Genomic DNA, 17,124 nt, shown 5'->3' on the forward strand with positions numbered 1-17,124 from the left:
AAGAATAGGAATACTTAAAGTAATTGAAATTATTAGAAATGTTAAAGTCCAAAATGCAAGTCCCAGGGGGGAGACAGATGACGCATGTAATGATTTGTTCTCTGTATTATGAATTTATTATTTGGAACATGTCTGAGAAGGATGTAATGTGCTAACTGATTGGAGATTGTACTTAATTTATGGGAGAAATGCACTTCTAAGTATATCTGACAAGATATATGCAGTAGCAGTAGACAAGTGTCACTGGGATTCAGGAGGGTACTTTGTGAGACCCCCTCCAGTAGCTCTGTAATCTCTACTTACTTGTGTTCAAAATAGAAGGGCTCCAACTAGAATGAGTGCAGAGAGCTGATTATTTTTTGAGGACAATGTAGGGTTTATTCTTTGTTCCTGAGATAAAATCACCAATGCTTGTTAAGATTTTAAAAGACACACTATATTTTCATGGGTAGAAGAATTAAATTGTGTCCTTGTGTGTGTGTTGGCTTTAAAAAAAAAAAATAAACCCAAACAAGAAATGAAACCTAAAAGCCCCAGCCTGAAACAGAGAACTGGGAGGAAAAAAAGTCCTGAACGCTGTAATTCCACTTAAAAGAAATCGCTGGGAATTTTTTGAAAAGGATTAGATGTTCTTACTCTCTATGGTGCTGGAGGATGGATTTACTAATCCAGAGGGTCAATTTTAGCCTTCAGTTCTAATTTGTGGTTTATCTATAAATACTTCTAAGGCTTTCTATTCTGCTGCAAGTATATGCCCTGACTGCATCTTCAGTACTTATGACTGTCAGCAATGAAAAGCCCTTGAAAACCACCTCCTTTGTAAGGGTTTGTGTTGTTTTGGTCTGTCTGTTCCCAGTCCTGGGAAAGCAGGTATGTAATTTTGGAGTGGAGCCAAGGTAGCATCTTCACGCTTTAACAGCTTGGCATTCTTTTTAATGACCCCTGCTGTTTTTACCAGGAGGTTGTATAGAGATGCTGGGCTGCTTTTCCCCAGTTCCTCTGGCAACCCTCACAGTGCACTAAATCTTCACAGGCCCATTGTAGGTATTCCGAAAATCAAGCCTAGCTGTACTTTAACAGTTGTCAGTTCATGTGCTCTACATTGTAAATTATTACAGATCCGTCTTTCAAGTTGTGTTAAGTGCTTCATGTGGATTAGAATTGTTAGGGTTTTTTAATATGTGGTCTCAGCAACTAATAGGGAAATAAGAAATTTTTCTAGATTAATTGTCCACTTTTAACCCACTGATGACGAGGTGATGGTAGCCTAACTATGGGTATACTTTTGATGTGCTTGGAGAGATGCACAAATGCCTATGACTCTTAGCCTTACCTTGTACAGCTAAGTTTCTCCCCTTATAAAATGTGTTGTATTTATCTCTGCAGTGTGTTTTTAAAATCTGAATATGAAAAGTTTAGTGTCAGAGATGTAGCCACACTACAGGATAGGAGAAGTGGTTAGCCAGAGTGTAAAAGCACACAGTTTAATATAATAACCAAGTTAACTCACCAAGAAATAGTGGGATGAGAATGGAAATAAATTTTCACAGACCTCTGTTGCACATCACTAGAATATTTCTGGAAACCAGGTGTACTCTTTAAAGCAAGTTTGTATGCTTGTGAAATACCTAAAACTTGCTGTGAAAAGTACTTCTGAGGAAGTGTTTGAAACAGAGGCACGTGGCACTGAGTGACTCAGAACAGGACTCTGTGGGCTGTAGGGAGTGGAAAGATGTGAAGTGTGAGGCAAATGTTTTTAGTGCACTGGTAATAAAACCAGTAGTTTCAGCATCAACCTATGACTAGAATTATAGCGCTGCTGAGCAGAGCTCATTTTTTCTTTAGCCTTTCACTTAGGTGACCATATGGGACAGCCTGACTGTGGCTGTTTGACAGATGCCCACCCAGCTGCTCTCTCACTACACTTCCTCAACAAGCCAGGGAGAGAAAATTGAAAAAGCCACTTTAGATTAATAAAGAAAAAAACACATTTTCTTGTAGACCCAGAAAACTAGGTAGAAAAGTTTACCAGTGATTTTCCACTGAAACCTTCCCCTGGCAGTAGAATCATTTTGAATATACTAGACAGCTATTTTAGTGACCAGACTTGCAGTTTTGGGGATAATTTTTTCAATTTCAGAGGTAATCTAAATTCTGGCGAATTCACTGATTCTGACTAAAATATTTCTTCCATAACTCTCTTTTCCATAAAAACATTCAGGAAAGGAAAGTTTTTCTGACTGCTTAGTAGTTTAGCTTGGAGTCCAGAACTTTCTTTGAAGTCATTACTTGATGGCAGAGCTATATGCTTACTGTCTACCAAAAATGTGTTCCACATCAGTGCAGTTAGTACCTGTGGGTGAATTTTTGAAATAACAGAAGTATTTCTTCTGATTACGTTGAAGTCAGCTGTGCTCTGAAACACTGCTGTAGATTGCAGAGTCAAGTATTTTGATTGAATAATTTAAATAGAATGTAAAGGAATTTTCAGAATTGGCATTGGAATGGTAAATTTTTGCTGCCAGGAACTGAGTTTTCTGTACAAGTATTTAATCCTGCTTGCTCACAATGTTTTCTGTTTATAATAGAATAAATTTTGAGTCACTATCAATGGTAAGAGACCATGGACTGACTCAGGGAGATTCATGCTGCCCAGGAATGTTTAGGCCAGTCAAGTGCATTATTTATGAGCAGAAACATAGCCAGCTTGAAGACTTGTTATGCACAAAAATTTTATAAAAATGGAGGAATTGGCTTTTCAAATTAAGCATTCCCTTCCTCCACCTAATAAGACATAAATTACATCTGCCTTCAAGGCATGTTGATACATTCCATACTTACAAGCTTAAGCAGTAATCAATTGAAGGTGGATTGTCATTAAAAAGCACGATATTGTTTTCTAACAAGTGAAAGGAAGACAGCAAAATTCATGGTATTGCTAAAGAAAAGAACAGCAGTCAGAAGCAAAAGCATGAATAAGATAATTCAAATAAGTAATGTAAGTAGAGGTGTTTTCTGTGGTAGTGTTAAAAAAAAAACTTAAATCACTTGGAAGAAACATAATCTTTTGTGTTTCAGAATGAAGGGATTTATTACAAATTCATTTTCTAAGGAAAAGGATTTGTTGACTAAGCATGCAAGAGAATAATGTAGTAGTAACTGATGGAAAAATGTGTAATAGCAAATGTAAAATACAGTATAGAGAGAGAAATTCTAATAATAAAAGGGCATGTTTCATTAGTTTTATGCATTATTTTAACTTTCAGTCTTCTTTACAGTGGAATTCATTCAAAAAGCAGAATATACTTTTAAATCTTCCATTAAGTACCCATCAACAAGACAAAATCTTTTTTTTTTTTTTTCTCATGGGTATGCATGCACTGTGTACAGGAAATATTGAAAACAACCCAAATGTATTATCCTCTGTGATGGAGAAGTGCAGCTATATTTCTTTGAAGACTAATACTCTCTCAAGTTATTTAATATTGTCTTCCTCCAGTCTAATTGCCAACCACATCAAGATACACTGAGATATATTTTTTTCACTAGTTTTAATTCTTCTTTTTAATGAGTTTTGTAAATTTTTTGTCCTATTTGCCTGTACAGTGTGATGGCAAATATGAGTAGTATTCTCATCCTCAGCTTCACCCCAAATTTATCATGAATTAATTCTGAGTGTGTTCTCTGTGGTTTAGGAGCTCTGCGGACATCATGCTGCTCTGTCCCTGTACTTTGGAGTATGCCTTAATATGTGTCTGTGTACTAAAGGAACAAAATCCTGAGGTTATGTTTTCCCTGACACCCAGCAGAAGAAAAAGATGTATTTGGTCACTTCAGACTAGGAATGCTGTGTAGTAGCCATGCTGTCTCTGGCAAGAGAAGTTTGCACATTCAGGCAGGTCTGTGGTAGGTTCTGTGACAGGCTTTTCTTGTATGCTGTCACTGACGAGCAAAGGCTAGTAACAATAAATGGTAGAAGCAGAACAAGGTAATTTTGTCTGACCTCATTCATTATATGCTTTCCCTATTTGTATTTTAAAATAAAATAGTGTAGCAGAGAAAAAAAAAAAAGTCATGTTCATTTATTTTGGCCATACCTGGTCAAATCCATTCTCCATCCATAAAACTTCAGTCTTCCATTGCTGTTAGACAAAAAGCCAGAACACTAATTTTTGTCAAGTGTGCCCTTCCAAAGTTCATGGCTGCTTTGAAAAATGAAATTTGAATATTTTTTATGCCCTGGCACTGGATTCTGTGGAGGCCTCTGGAATCCTTTGGCGTGTCTCCATCCTACCATTCTGCTGACAAAAGTGATTTGCAATTCTGAGCCTTATGAGATACCAAAGTGCCCCTGTGCAGTAGTACTGCTTGCCCTTGTCTACTTGATTGCCTTTTTTCATTGTTTTTCCTAAGACAGCCTAAGGGGACTAAGCTAACATGCAGAATTTATAAAAGAATTGTAGCAGACTGAAGTATGTTAATTTGCAGGTAGTTTCATAAGCAGAAGAATCCAAAGACATGACTTCTATTGATTTGAGCATCACCTTTCCTGTGTACATTGTCTAATAAAGCTTCATCAAATGCTCTAGCTTTTCCCTGAGTGGGGGAGAATTAGTACAATTTATCTTCTCTTCTGAGCTTTCTATTTTCATTATAGTTTTAGGTAATGATCTGTATGGGAAATTGGCAAAAGCTGGTATCTTGGGGAAAAATTGGAAGACAGTAAGCAAAATTAGGAGACAACACTTTCCTTTCACTTTAGGAAGGGTTAAAAGTTAGTGTGAAAGGAGCAGGGATGTTTAAACCGTGATGACTGAAGGCAGGTGTGGATGTTTTGCTTTAGTGAGTTACTCTGCTGAAGGTGATTTGATAAACCCACAGGCTTTGGGAAGTGGAAGCATAAAACTGTTTAACATCTCTCCTATAAGGAAAATAACTTTCAAGCAAGGGGTAGAAGCATGTCAAGGCTGACTGTACTACTAAATCAGTACAGCTTCTTCATGATTACATGTTCGTGTCAATAATTTTCAATGGCTTCTTCAATGATTTGAGAAATAAAAGCAGATTGGGTTTTTTGGGATCCACCATCATTTTATCATTAGGTTTATATCAAAGAAGCAGATCTATGTTACTTTTTTTGAAAACAGTGAAAACCTAGTGTAAGTCCTAGTAAGTATTAATGTGTTGTAAAGCTAGCTGTTCCATCCATTTATTATGTATATTGTAGACCAAAATTCATACAGTTCGCAATTTAGAAACTAACAATCACTTTTGCATATATTTGCTATGTGTTCAGATGAGTACATTTTATCTTTCTGAATCATCCCCAGTTATTTTTCATACTTTCATTTTGAAAATTATACTCTTTCTTCATGTTTAGTTTTATTCTTCATCTGATACGTGTTTACCTTGCTGAAACCAGCATGTAAGGATCTTACTTCAGTTTTTACATGATTTTTACTGAGTCAAAATTAAAAAACTCTGTTAATATTGCAGAATTTTTGGTATTAATGAACCCTGTTCTTATTCTGCTAATGGAATATAAATATCTAAAACCAGGTAGCACAAGAGACTTAAGAATGAAGGGTTCATGTTAACAAAAAAAATCTTCATTGGATGTTTCCAAAGCTTTAAGCTGTTTTGCTGCAAGCTTTTTTAGGCACTGTAACACTATATATATATATATATGTATATGTATATATATGTATATAAGTATCATAATTTGGTTTGACAAACTGACATAAATTTCTGATATATTTCTTTGCCCAGGGAAATTACCGCTTCATGAAACTTTTACTGGCTCGTAGAGGGAACTGGATGCAGAAGGACTTAGAGGATATGACACCATTACATTTAACTACACGTCACAAAAGCCCAAAATGTTTAGCTTTGTTGCTAAAACATATGGCACCTGGAGAAGTGGATACTCAGGACAGAAATAAGGTAAAAGTACTGCTTATTTTAAGACAACTGCTTATTTTAAGATTTGTAGCAACTTTAGAAATTGGTTTTACATCAAGCAGTTATGTGCAAAAAATTATTTGTCATAAACTTTTTCTAGGTCTTCAAAGTAGAAATATTAATATTTTCCTGATGTAATGATGTCAAAGTTCAGTTGCACTGGCACCAATGATATTCTTCTTAAGAGTAGTTACAACAATAGAGGATTCAAAAACCATCCAAATCTTTCTGTAACATTATGATCCTTGTTAGATTTTGCATAGCATGTGCTTATGTTGCTTTTCTTGCTTTGAAAAACCTCACATTTAGAATCTTTTAATGATAAGAGTTGGTAGAAAATTGCCTGTAATTACAGCAGTCATTCTGGAGAGGTCATGCTGACTTCATGACCATGCTAATTAATTAACAAAGGTATGCATAAACCAGCCAAAACCATTTAGCAACCTTGCCTGTTCAGCAGATTTCCAAGCCAGTATTTAAAGCGTTGCCAGGTTCCCCACAAAACATGGAGTGCTTTTCTCCTGGTTCACATCATGAGTAGTCACAGTAACAAAAATGGAGTTCAGATTGGTGAAAACTGATCTTGGGCACAGAGTCCAACCCGTTGGGCCCATGGCTTTTTCAGTTTCCTTGCTGTGACTGTGCACATCAAAATTGTCAAATATAATTCCTGAACATGAGGGAGGGAGAACAAGTGTCTTTTACATCTGCTTCCATGTGGATAACTGACTGAAACTGGTTGTAGGTGAGAAAAGGCAGTGAACCAAGGCTATTTTGGCCTTCTGGTAACCAAGAGTTCCTGCTTTCAGTGCAACTGTTAGTTTCCACAAATACTGGTCAGCTCCATTTAATAAGTAACACTCATTAATTTATTACAAATTTTTACTGGTACAAGGCTGTGGTAGCACTTTGTGGAGCCCCTCTCCAGTGAGTGACAGGTAGAAAAGAAGGCTGTGTTATCTTACTGTTGTTACCATGGTACTAAGCTAACAGCTGGCAGCAACAAACACAAATAGGCTCCTTTTTGTGTTCTTCCTTTACAGTGCAGTTAAGGATATGATAGTGAACTTACACATTCCATGTCACAGTTTAAGGATGCTAATCCAGGGTATCGTACTTCTGTACAAAAATGTCCTGCTGGAGTTGTTTCTCTGTTTCCAATCAAAGCACTATGTAATGTTTAGTAGGTGTGAGGGGGTAAGAGAGCTGCAAAAAAAAATTCATTCTTTATCTTATAACTCTGTTACTTGGCAGCTGGGAGAGGTGTGTCTGGTAAATTAAATACTTGTTAATATGCCAATGTTTTGCTGGTTAAGAAACCCACACATTGTTCTGCTTATGTAGTTGTAAACATTGATAAGGCCTGTAAAAAAGCTGTTAGCAGTCAAGAATTTGCAATAGGAGCATGGATTGCCTTTTGATGTTTTATTGGACTGCTATTGGGTCATTGGGCATTAGATTCACTAATATTCAACCTCAGAATTCTGAGTCATCACAGACAGTAAAGTCAAAACCTTTGTTCAAGATGGATCTAAGTCTTGTGTCAGCATTCAGTGTCACCTTCCCCTAGCGGAGAGTAGTCTCTGTCAATTTGTGTTATCCCAACAGAGTTTGAAATTTAAGAGGGACCACACTAATCACTGCAGTTGTTCTATAGTGCATCTCTGGTGCTGAGGCCTGGTTCGGGTGATTGTTCTAGCTGGGATGTCATTGCTTAATACCGAGCACAGGTATTTTCTCCAGGTCTGAACTGCTGCACCAAACGGCCATGAGGGCACTGCTAAGTGGCATACACATTTTTCTTTTACCATAGTCCAACAGATCTTCAGAAAAAGCAGTTACTCTCCTACCAGAGATACTTACAAGCATAAGGGCTTCTCAGTTTATTCGTCATATAAGGTGGTGCAGCTTAGACCTAATTCAGACCTCAATAGCAAACGTGTGTGATGATCTGCTTTTACTGAGGTAGATGGGCCCCTTGTTCAGCTTTGTTTAAAGCCTATTTTCACAAATTTTCAGTTGTCAGCCACACCGGATACATGTGCTCAGATTTTGTCAGTCTTCTTTACTGAAGTGTAACAAAAGCTTGCTTATTTACCTGTTGTTTAAACCTGGCTTTAGCCAACTTTAATTTTCATGTTTCAACAATTTTTCAACATGTTGAAAAAGCTTGTGAAAATTGTATTGCAGCAAACTGCATTGCATTGGAGTGCCTACTACAATAATCCAGAGCATGTGAAACTTCTCATAAAACATGATTCAAATATTGGAATTCCTGATATTGAAGGAAAAATCCCACTTCACTGGGCAGCTAACAACAAGGACCCTAGTGCGATCCACACAGTGAAATGTATTCTGGTAAGAAAGTCTGCTATATAAGTGTATAACACTTTCTGTCCTTACTACTTTCCTCTAATAGAAGTATGTTTTTATTCTCTTGAGATTTCTCATTTTTGTCCACTGACTCTTTGAGAATGAAATTATTTGCTTTTCCTAATATCCAGAACTTTGTAAGAAATAATCCTGAATATTTTTGCTCTCTCAAAAAGAATTTGTTTTGAGTTCTATGGGTGAATGTCTTTGCTCTAAGTTTTGTAAGAGGAGGGAGAGGAAAGACTTAAAAGTTTTACTGGACAAAATGGCTAGTCATATTGCTCATTTCAGTTGCATTTTGCACACTGATTTCTTTGTTACGTCTTTTGTTATTTGAAAGTTTATATCTAGTTATTTGTACTGAAAATCTTACTTAAATTTGGTTTTTCAAGTTAGAATTCTGGGAAATACTTGGTCAGTTGTCAGTCAGGCCACAATCAGTTTGCTGAGAGACTTTCTATGTAATTTTGCATATGAATTTAATACTGTTTCCTTGATTCCACATTTTCTCTTTCTTCACTATTTCAGTTTATCTTGTGCAATGACAGTTATAATGGGTATAATGAAATAATGTGCTCAGCTTGATTTTTACCTTGATTTTTATTTTGTGAAAATCTCTGAGTTTCACTAACATGGAAAGATGCAGAAGCCTCAATTTAAATTTTCTGTCAAATTAGAACAATCTTCCTGTATCTTTGTCCTTGAAATGTCTTTCAGAACTAGACTTATAGTGATTGTACTTTAATTACAAGAACTTGTATGTCTGTCTAATTAGCTTGCAATTTAAATTTAAAGAGAATTTAAATATGAAACTGAACTTCGTTTCTTTCAAATTACACTGACAATCTTAGTTACTGATACTTTTTTTACCATAAAAATAGTTTTCAAGAAGTTTCCAGCATCAAAGATAATGTGTTTATGTATTACTGTTTTTTGTTCAATATATTTATAATTTGTATCCAGCTGTGAAACAATTTGTTACAAACAAAATTTTGTCACAAACTTTGAATTTGTATCTGCTTTTCTGCCACACTGGAGAAGTAAACTTGCTGCAAAATATATAAAGATCTCTCTATTTACTACAGACTTTTTCAAACATTCAGTAGTCAAAAGGCAAATATATTTTAAAGTTGTGGTGTGTTGGGCTCAGACAAGACCCACTCACTCACCTGCCTTCTTTCAAGGCAGAGAAAATAGAAGGAAGGCAAGAAGACTTGTTGTCTTGGTTTGAAAAGACAGGTGTCTGCTAAGGAATGCAGAAACCTCCCTTGAAATGGGAACATGTAAACACAACACACACACACACACAATTATTATAATCTTGAAATCAAGGGGCTCTCAGGCAAAGATATGGGAATAGGAATAACAGTTCTTTACCAGGAAAATTAAAATAGAAATGCAGTAGTACAAAAAACCACTGACACAGAATATAACCTGACGCCCTGTTGGTCAGGGTGTTGGTAGCAATCAGATTAAATGGTGGCTCCAGTCCTGCAGTGACTGATGTGGTTCTGTTGAAGCAATGGTCCTGGAGAAGGGTGTAGTTTTCCTCTGAAGGTCCAGTGCTGGTGTAGATGGGTCCTGTCTTGCTCTGGGGATCCAGTGGAGAAAGGCTGCTGTGGTGGTCCAAGTCTCAGATTATATCCAGGTAGGAATGGTTGGCTCCTTCCCCTGGGTGGAGCATCTGGCAATGGGATGATGTAATTTTATCAGTCATGCAGTGAAACTCAATGGCCCATTAACAGAAGATACCCCCAGGAGTTATGAGGGATGAGTCATGGAAGAGATAAAGAGCACTGGCCCAGCTGGTTTTAACAGAAGGTAACAGAACACATACTTTTGGTTACATCTTGCATTGCAACCCACATCACTTGTGGATGAAGATAATTCCAGCCCAGTACAGAAAGCAACAGCCGCATGCAGAAAAGGAGGTTTATTCACTCTTCCCATCAGCAGATGGATGTCAGCCACTTCCAGAAAAATAGAAAAAAAGCTTCAGCATGCTTAATTATGCTTAGGAAAACAGTGCAGCCATGAGCATCCTTCCTGCCCTTCCCCTGTCCCTGAGGATTTTTGCCGAGCATGATATCATATGGTATGAAGTATTGCTTGGGTAAGTTTGTGTCAAGTGTCCCAGCTGTGTCCTGTCCCAATCTCTTAACCACTCCCAGCTCATTCTCTGGGGTAAGCAGGGGAGCAGGACATGAAAAAGAAGAATCCATGCTATTCCACAATAGCCAAAATATGGGTGTGTTATCAACATTTTAATCATAAATACAAAGCCCAGCTGCTGCTAGGAAAATTAGCTGCATCTCAGACAGCTGTACTGCAAAAGATCAAAAATACTGAATCAAAACTTCCTTACTGAAAGTGTACTCAAAAATTCTCTTTAAGTAATCCAGAATCACAATCATGTCCCGGTTTTTTGGAGGACTTTTTTGGTTTGTTTTTGTTTTTTTTTTAATTCTGACAATTAAAAGAATCACAGAATAGTTTGAGTTGGTAAGAAACTTTGAAAGGTTGTCTAGTCCAACCACCCTGCCATGGGCAGGAACATCTTCAGCTACATCAGGTTCTCAGGACCCTATCCAGCCTTATGAACTCTTCCAGGAATGGGGAATCACAGCTCCTATGGGCAACCTGTTCCAGTGCCTCACCACCTTCACTGTAGAATTTCTTCCTAATATCCTATCTAAACCCACTCTCAGTTTAAACTCATTCCCCCTTGTCCTGTCACTACATACCCTTGTAAGTAGTCCTTCTCCATCTTCCTTGTAGGCCTCCTTTAGGTACTGGAAGGCTGCTGTAAGATCTTCCTGGAGCCTTCTCTTCTGCATGTGAGAACTCTCAGCCTTTCTGCATAGGAGAGATGCTCCGTCCCTCTAATGATCTTGGTGGCCTCCTCTGGACTCACTTCAACAGGTTGCTATCTTGCCCCTGTGCTGGGGACCCCTGAGCTGGATAAAGTACTCAAGTGGAGTCTCAGGAGAGCAGAACAGAGGAGCAGAATGCCTACCCTCAATCTGCTAACCATATTGCTTTTGATGCAGCCCAGGACACATTTGGCTTTCTGGGTCACAAGTACACATTGCAGACTCGTGTCCAGCCTCTCATCTTTTACCTGACACCCCCAAGCCCCTGGGAGGGCTGCTCTCCATCTGTTCATCCTCAGCCTGTGCTAATACTGGGGCTGCCCTGACCCAGGTGCAGCACCTTGCACTTGGCTTCATTGAACTACTGCATTTCTGTTTTAATTTTCCTGGTAAAGAACCATTATTCCTATTCCCATATCTTTGCCTGAGAGCCACTTGATTTCAAGATTATAATAATTGTGTGTGTGTGTGTGTGTGTGTGTGTGTGTGTGTGTGTGTGTGTTTACATGTTCCCATTTAAGGGAGGTTTCTGCATTCCTTAGCAGACACCTGTCTTTTCAAACCAAGACAACAAGTCTTCTTGCCTTCCTTCTATTTTCTCTGCCTTGAAAGAAGGCAGGTGAGTGAGTGGGTCTTGTCTGAGCCCAACACACCACAACTTTAAAATATATTTATATATAGTTTCCTGTGGGCCTACTTCTTGAGCTTGGCCAGGTCCCTCTGGATGCTATCCCATCCCTCAGGCTTGACAGCTGCACCACTCAGGTGTCATCTGCAGACTTGCTGAGTGTGCACTCAATCCCTTCACCTGTGTCATTAGAGAACACATTAAATCTCACTGGTCCCAGCACAGCCTCCTGAGGGACATCATCATTATGCATTGGGACATTGAGAGAATGACTTCTGCTCTGGATGCAACTGTCCTGCCAATTCCTTATCAACCCAGCAGTCCACCCATCAAATCTCTCCAATTTTTAGGTAAGGACACTGTAGGGGACTGCATCAAAGGCTTTGCAGCAGTCCAGAAAAATAACATCCATAGCCATTCCACTGATATAGTCACTCTGTCGTAGAAGGCCACTGGGTTGGTCAGGCAGTGCATCAGGTCCTGTGTCACATTCCCTCTGTTAGGGCTGTCTGTCACCTGTCTTGAGAAGTTATCCTCCTTTCATCCCAGGAGTCTCATGAATTCCCTATAGACCACTGTGCTGCTTCTCTGGCAAATGTCAGGGTGGTTGAAATTCCACAGTGGGACAGGAGCCTCCAGCACAATTCCTCCTGCAGCTGGAGCAAGAAGACTTTGTTGGGAGGGTCCCCTTGGTCAGGCAGCCTGTAGTAAACATTGGCCACAAGATTCCCTTTATTGCCTCAGTCTCTGATTCCTGCCTACAGGCTTTTTACCTGCTCCTGGCTGCTCTTCAGGGGCAGCACGTTGCACTCTGTCCATCTATTCTAGAGAGCAACCCCTTTCACCCTCCTTCCTGTCCTGTCACTTCTGAACAGTCTGTAGCCACACTAGTCATGGATTCATCCCACCAAATTTCAGTAGTGGCAACTGGGTCATAGCTTTCTTCTGGAGGCTTCTAACTCTTCTTGTTTGTTCTCATGCTGGGTGCAGTGATATACAGGCACTTTGGCTGGGCTGAAGAGTGTATTCTTGATTTCATCTAGGCTTTTTCATGCATCAGCTTGCTTGTTTATGTTGCACTTAGTTACATCTATATGTGCTTACTAATGGAGTAGGTTAATAACAAGTTTAAATGAAAAAGTAATTTAGCTAAGCTGTAAAGTTGATGATACAGAAATGTTAATAGGTAATCAATCTGTTGACTGAATTTTTTGTTGACTATAAATACCTTTTTGTGGTGGTGGTGGGGCTCTGAGTTTTATCCTGTAGTAAGATCTTCTTTCCAAATTGAAGTGTTTTTCTTACTTGTTTTGAAGTGACAGAGCTTTACAGCAGAGACACAGCAGAGCTCAGAGTCTTCCCCTCCTTTCTTAGCTACCTTTTGCCATATTACACAGTTCCAAGTCTGTTGTCTAAGCATCACATTTGATTCTCATTCCTCTCAGGTCTTCTAACTATAGTTTTTCACATTCTGCTTTGTATTTCTAATGGATGTACCCACAGAGTGAAGGTTTCTGTCACCTTGTCTTAACATATAATTGCATTTTTAAGTTTGTGAAAATACTGTCTTGTGATGTTAGCAGTATAAAAGGCAAATGTCTGTGTCACTGTTGCTTCCCCATTTTTAATCACATCCAACCAAACCATTTATCTTTGCTTTCTCTAAGCACTGTGCCATTGCCCAGACAGCAGTGAGGTATCAGTGTCTGCTTCCAGACTACCTTTGGTGCCTGCTGGCCAAGTCACGGAAAACAACACTGCTGTTGTTTCTCTCTTGTTTTCTTTAGCACTGTGGAAGAATTTCCCAGAAAATTATTTTTCTTTAGTATCCTGCTTGGAATTCTTCAGTGGTACTTTACAAAAACTTGACAAATGTTTAGCTGCTAGTTTTATCTAGACCACAGTCTATAGTACTGAAAAATACTGTCTTGTTTTTTTGTACTCTGCCCTTTAGGTGTGGCCAGATATTGTCTCCTGTTTATAAATTCTCAAAATTAAGGGTCAACTTTCTGTTTGATATTGAATAGTACATAGTCCATTGGTATTGTCAAAATAAACCATTATGAAAAGAGCTCAGCTCAATGCTGAGAAAGTAGGTTGGGTATGCAGGGGTGACAGTTACACACAAATTGGTTGTATCTGGTATTGAGATCCATGAAATACAGCCAAAAAGAGACTTGACATATGTAGAAAGTAAAATGTGAAGAGAGCAACTCTAATCTGGAGATCCTCTCATGGTCAGCTTCCTTTTCCAGATTGTGCTTGGTTATGAAAAACATTGGGAAGATTTAAGGAGAAGAGAACAGAATAAGGTTCCATTATCATGATGGAAGCAACAGCTTAGTGCTCTCTGTTTATTTTGTATCTCTTCTCCTTATTTATTCTTCATGGTAAGAGACATGACATTTGTTTATACCACACTTTCCATTATTGCCTACAATTCCATTGTTCTAATTGCCATAGAAAAATGTTTAGCTTCTGTTTCTTCTCTGTATTGTGCTTAAAATATTAATACAGTATGACAGTTTAATTATAGCTAACCAAACCCGCTTAAAATCTAAAGAAATTATAATTGTGAATGTAGGCAGAAACAGGCCTAGAAAATTGTTATTTAAGTGGTCAAAAAATTCAAAACACATGAATACTTTAAGACTAGAATATAAATAGTGGCTTTGTCATTGGAGCTTCTGTACCATTTTGCAAAAGTAACACTTTTGAGTATGGGGATATTTCTTGGCAACATTAATGACTTAAGCCAGAAATTTTAGGGTTCTTTTATTTAGGATGTTGTCGTGCTTCTGGAAGGCTTGAAAATTAGCTGTCAGGATTACATCAGCATATTAGAAGTGAAGAAGCATTTGTTTCTTGTTTGTCCATTTTGTTCAAACATGTTTTTCTCTGGTGGGCTTAGAATTTCAGTCATAACTTCTGTGCCTATCATAATTCATGTTCAGCTATTCTTGAAAGTAATTCTTATAAAGTGAATTTTTGCAGTAGGCTCTATGCTCCCCCTGCTGAGCTCTATGAATAGACAAAAAGTAAGCATATTATCAGTTTGTTTTCCCTTGAGAATTATTAAAGTTAGGGAAGAACATACAAGTTTTTGCTGTAGTGGTTCAGGTAAATGCTTTTGAATGCTATTCAAAAGAAGTGCTACACATGCTGTGATTATTGTGGTTTGTGCATGTAACAATGTTAACTTTGTGTTTTTAGTTGAGAGCCATATTTATCAATTTATGTTTTTAATAGATGATTTATTATTGTTCTGGTGACTACATATATTAGTGAACACTAGTATGTTTTATGTATGTTAATTTTTGACTAATAAAACGTGGCTGACAGTTCTGATACCTAAAACATCTAAAACAAATGAAGTTTTTTTGTCTGAGATGGGCAACTTAATTGCATCTAATTAGCACTGGCAGGTGTTATTGCTAAGATACTGTCCATCATCTTTGAAAAGTCATGGAGAACAGGAAAGGTGCCTGAGGACTGGAGGAAAGCCAATGCCACTCCAGTGTCCTGAGAAAGGGCTGGAAGAACAGCCCAGGAAACAACAGGTGTCACCTCAGTCCCTGGAAAGGTGATGGAACAGCTCTTCCTGGATGTCATCTCTAAGCATGTGAAGGAAAAGGTTATTAATTAGTAGTCAACATGGATTCACCAGGAGGAAATCATGCCTTACCAATAATGGAGCCTTCTGTGATGGCAGGACCAGCAGGCTAGATGAGGGAAGATCAATGGTTGTTGTCTACCTTGACTTCAGCAAGACTTTTGACACTGTCCCCCTTAACGTTGTCATAACGTTGTCCCACTCAGAGAATCCACTCAAGGAGGGTGGGTTCTCTGAGTGGGCAGCAGGTGGGTTGGGGACTAGCTGAATGTCAGAGCTCAGAGGGCTGTGATCAGTGGCACAGAGCCTTGGTTACATGTCTGTATCTAGAAGTTCTCCCCAGAGGTCAGTACTGGGCCCAGTCTTTTTCCATGCATTCATTAATAACCTGGATGATGGGAAAGACTGTACCCACAGCAGGTTTGCCAATGATGTCAAACTGGGAGGAGTGGCTGGTACACCATAGTGGGGTGCTGCCAGTCAGAGGGACCTGGACTGGCCAGAGAGTTGGGCAGAGAGGAGTCACATGTAAGCTCAGCAAAGGTAAATAGAGAGTCCTGCACCAGGGGAGGAATCACGCTGTGCTCCAGTAGAAGGACTTGGTGCTTCTGGGGCATAACAGGCTGTCCACTGAGCCAGCAGTGTGCCCTGGGGACCAAGAAGGCCATTGGTACCCCAGGATGCATCAGGAAGAGCATTCCCAGAAGGTCAAGGGAAGTGATCATCCCTAGAGGATCAACCCTAATGAGGCCACATCTGAAATGCTGTGTCCAGTTCTGGGCTTCCCAGTTCAAGAAAGACCAGGAGTTAGTGGGGAGGGTCCAGCTAAGTGCTGTGAAGATGAGGAGGGGTCTGGAGCATCTCTTTTATGAGAAAAGGCTGAGAGAGCTGGGACCATTCAGCCTGGAGAAGACTGAGAGTGGATCTTACCAATGAGAAATACCGTGTGTAGAAGTCAAGAGAACAGAGCCAGAGACTTTTCAGTGGTGCTCAGCAACAGAATAAGGGGCAGTGGGTACAAACCGAAATATGGAATTCCCATTTGAACATGAAGGAAAGCATCTTCACTGAGATGAAAGGTGACTGATCATTGGAACAAGCTGCCTAGAGAGGCTGTAGAGTCTTACTTTCAGGAGATACTTGAAACCCATCTGGACTTCGTTCTGTGTAAACTGCAGTAGTTGAACCTGCTTTAGTAGAGGGTTGGGCTAGGCAATCTCCAGAGATCCTTTCCAACACCAACCATTCTGTGATTCTGTGGTGTACATACAGTGTGCAAAGTGTGTAGCTCCTTAGATCTATAGAATTTACATTAACCAAATATTAGGAGGCTTAACTTGGCAGTGTAAGAAACAAAGAATCAGGGCATTGCAAAGTTGAAATTACTACTGCTGTATTAACTAAGTCAGATTGCACTTAGAAAATATAGTGAAATATAACTCTAAATGTTTGCAGGGTTTTGAGATTTTTATTTTTTAATCCATTGCATAGAAAATATAGAATGTACAACTTTGGTCAATTAATATTTGCATAGAAACCATAATTCTGAAGTTTCCTTTCTTCTTCTTGATTTATTGTTTTCAATGTTAGATACTTGTTTTCGGTGTAATAGTTACTACACATCAAATAGTGCAAATGCAAGTGATTCTACAGCCAATTTGTCTACCTAGTGGAGT

At 38.8% G+C, this 17,124-nt stretch overlaps 1 protein-coding gene across 4 annotated transcripts in view; it reads left to right on the forward strand.

Moving 5' to 3' along the window:
• The window catches only part of INVS (inversin), an 86,305-nt gene that overhangs the window by 30,450 nt on the left and 38,731 nt on the right, over positions 1-17,124 (forward strand). For all 4 annotated transcript variants that reach the window (XM_023921702.2, XM_086895136.1, XM_086895142.1 and 1 more), the window contains 2 exons: positions 5,770-5,943; positions 8,152-8,319. In XM_023921702.2, the coding sequence (XP_023777470.2) occupies positions 5,770-5,943; positions 8,152-8,319 (342 nt within the window). The remainder of the gene's footprint in view (positions 1-5,769; positions 5,944-8,151; positions 8,320-17,124) is intronic.

The sequence above is a fragment of the Cyanistes caeruleus genome, chromosome 1, assembly GCF_971803275.1.
Source record: "Cyanistes caeruleus chromosome 1, bCyaCae1.hap1.1, whole genome shotgun sequence".
NCBI classification, from domain to species: Eukaryota; Metazoa; Chordata; class Aves; order Passeriformes; family Paridae; genus Cyanistes; species Cyanistes caeruleus.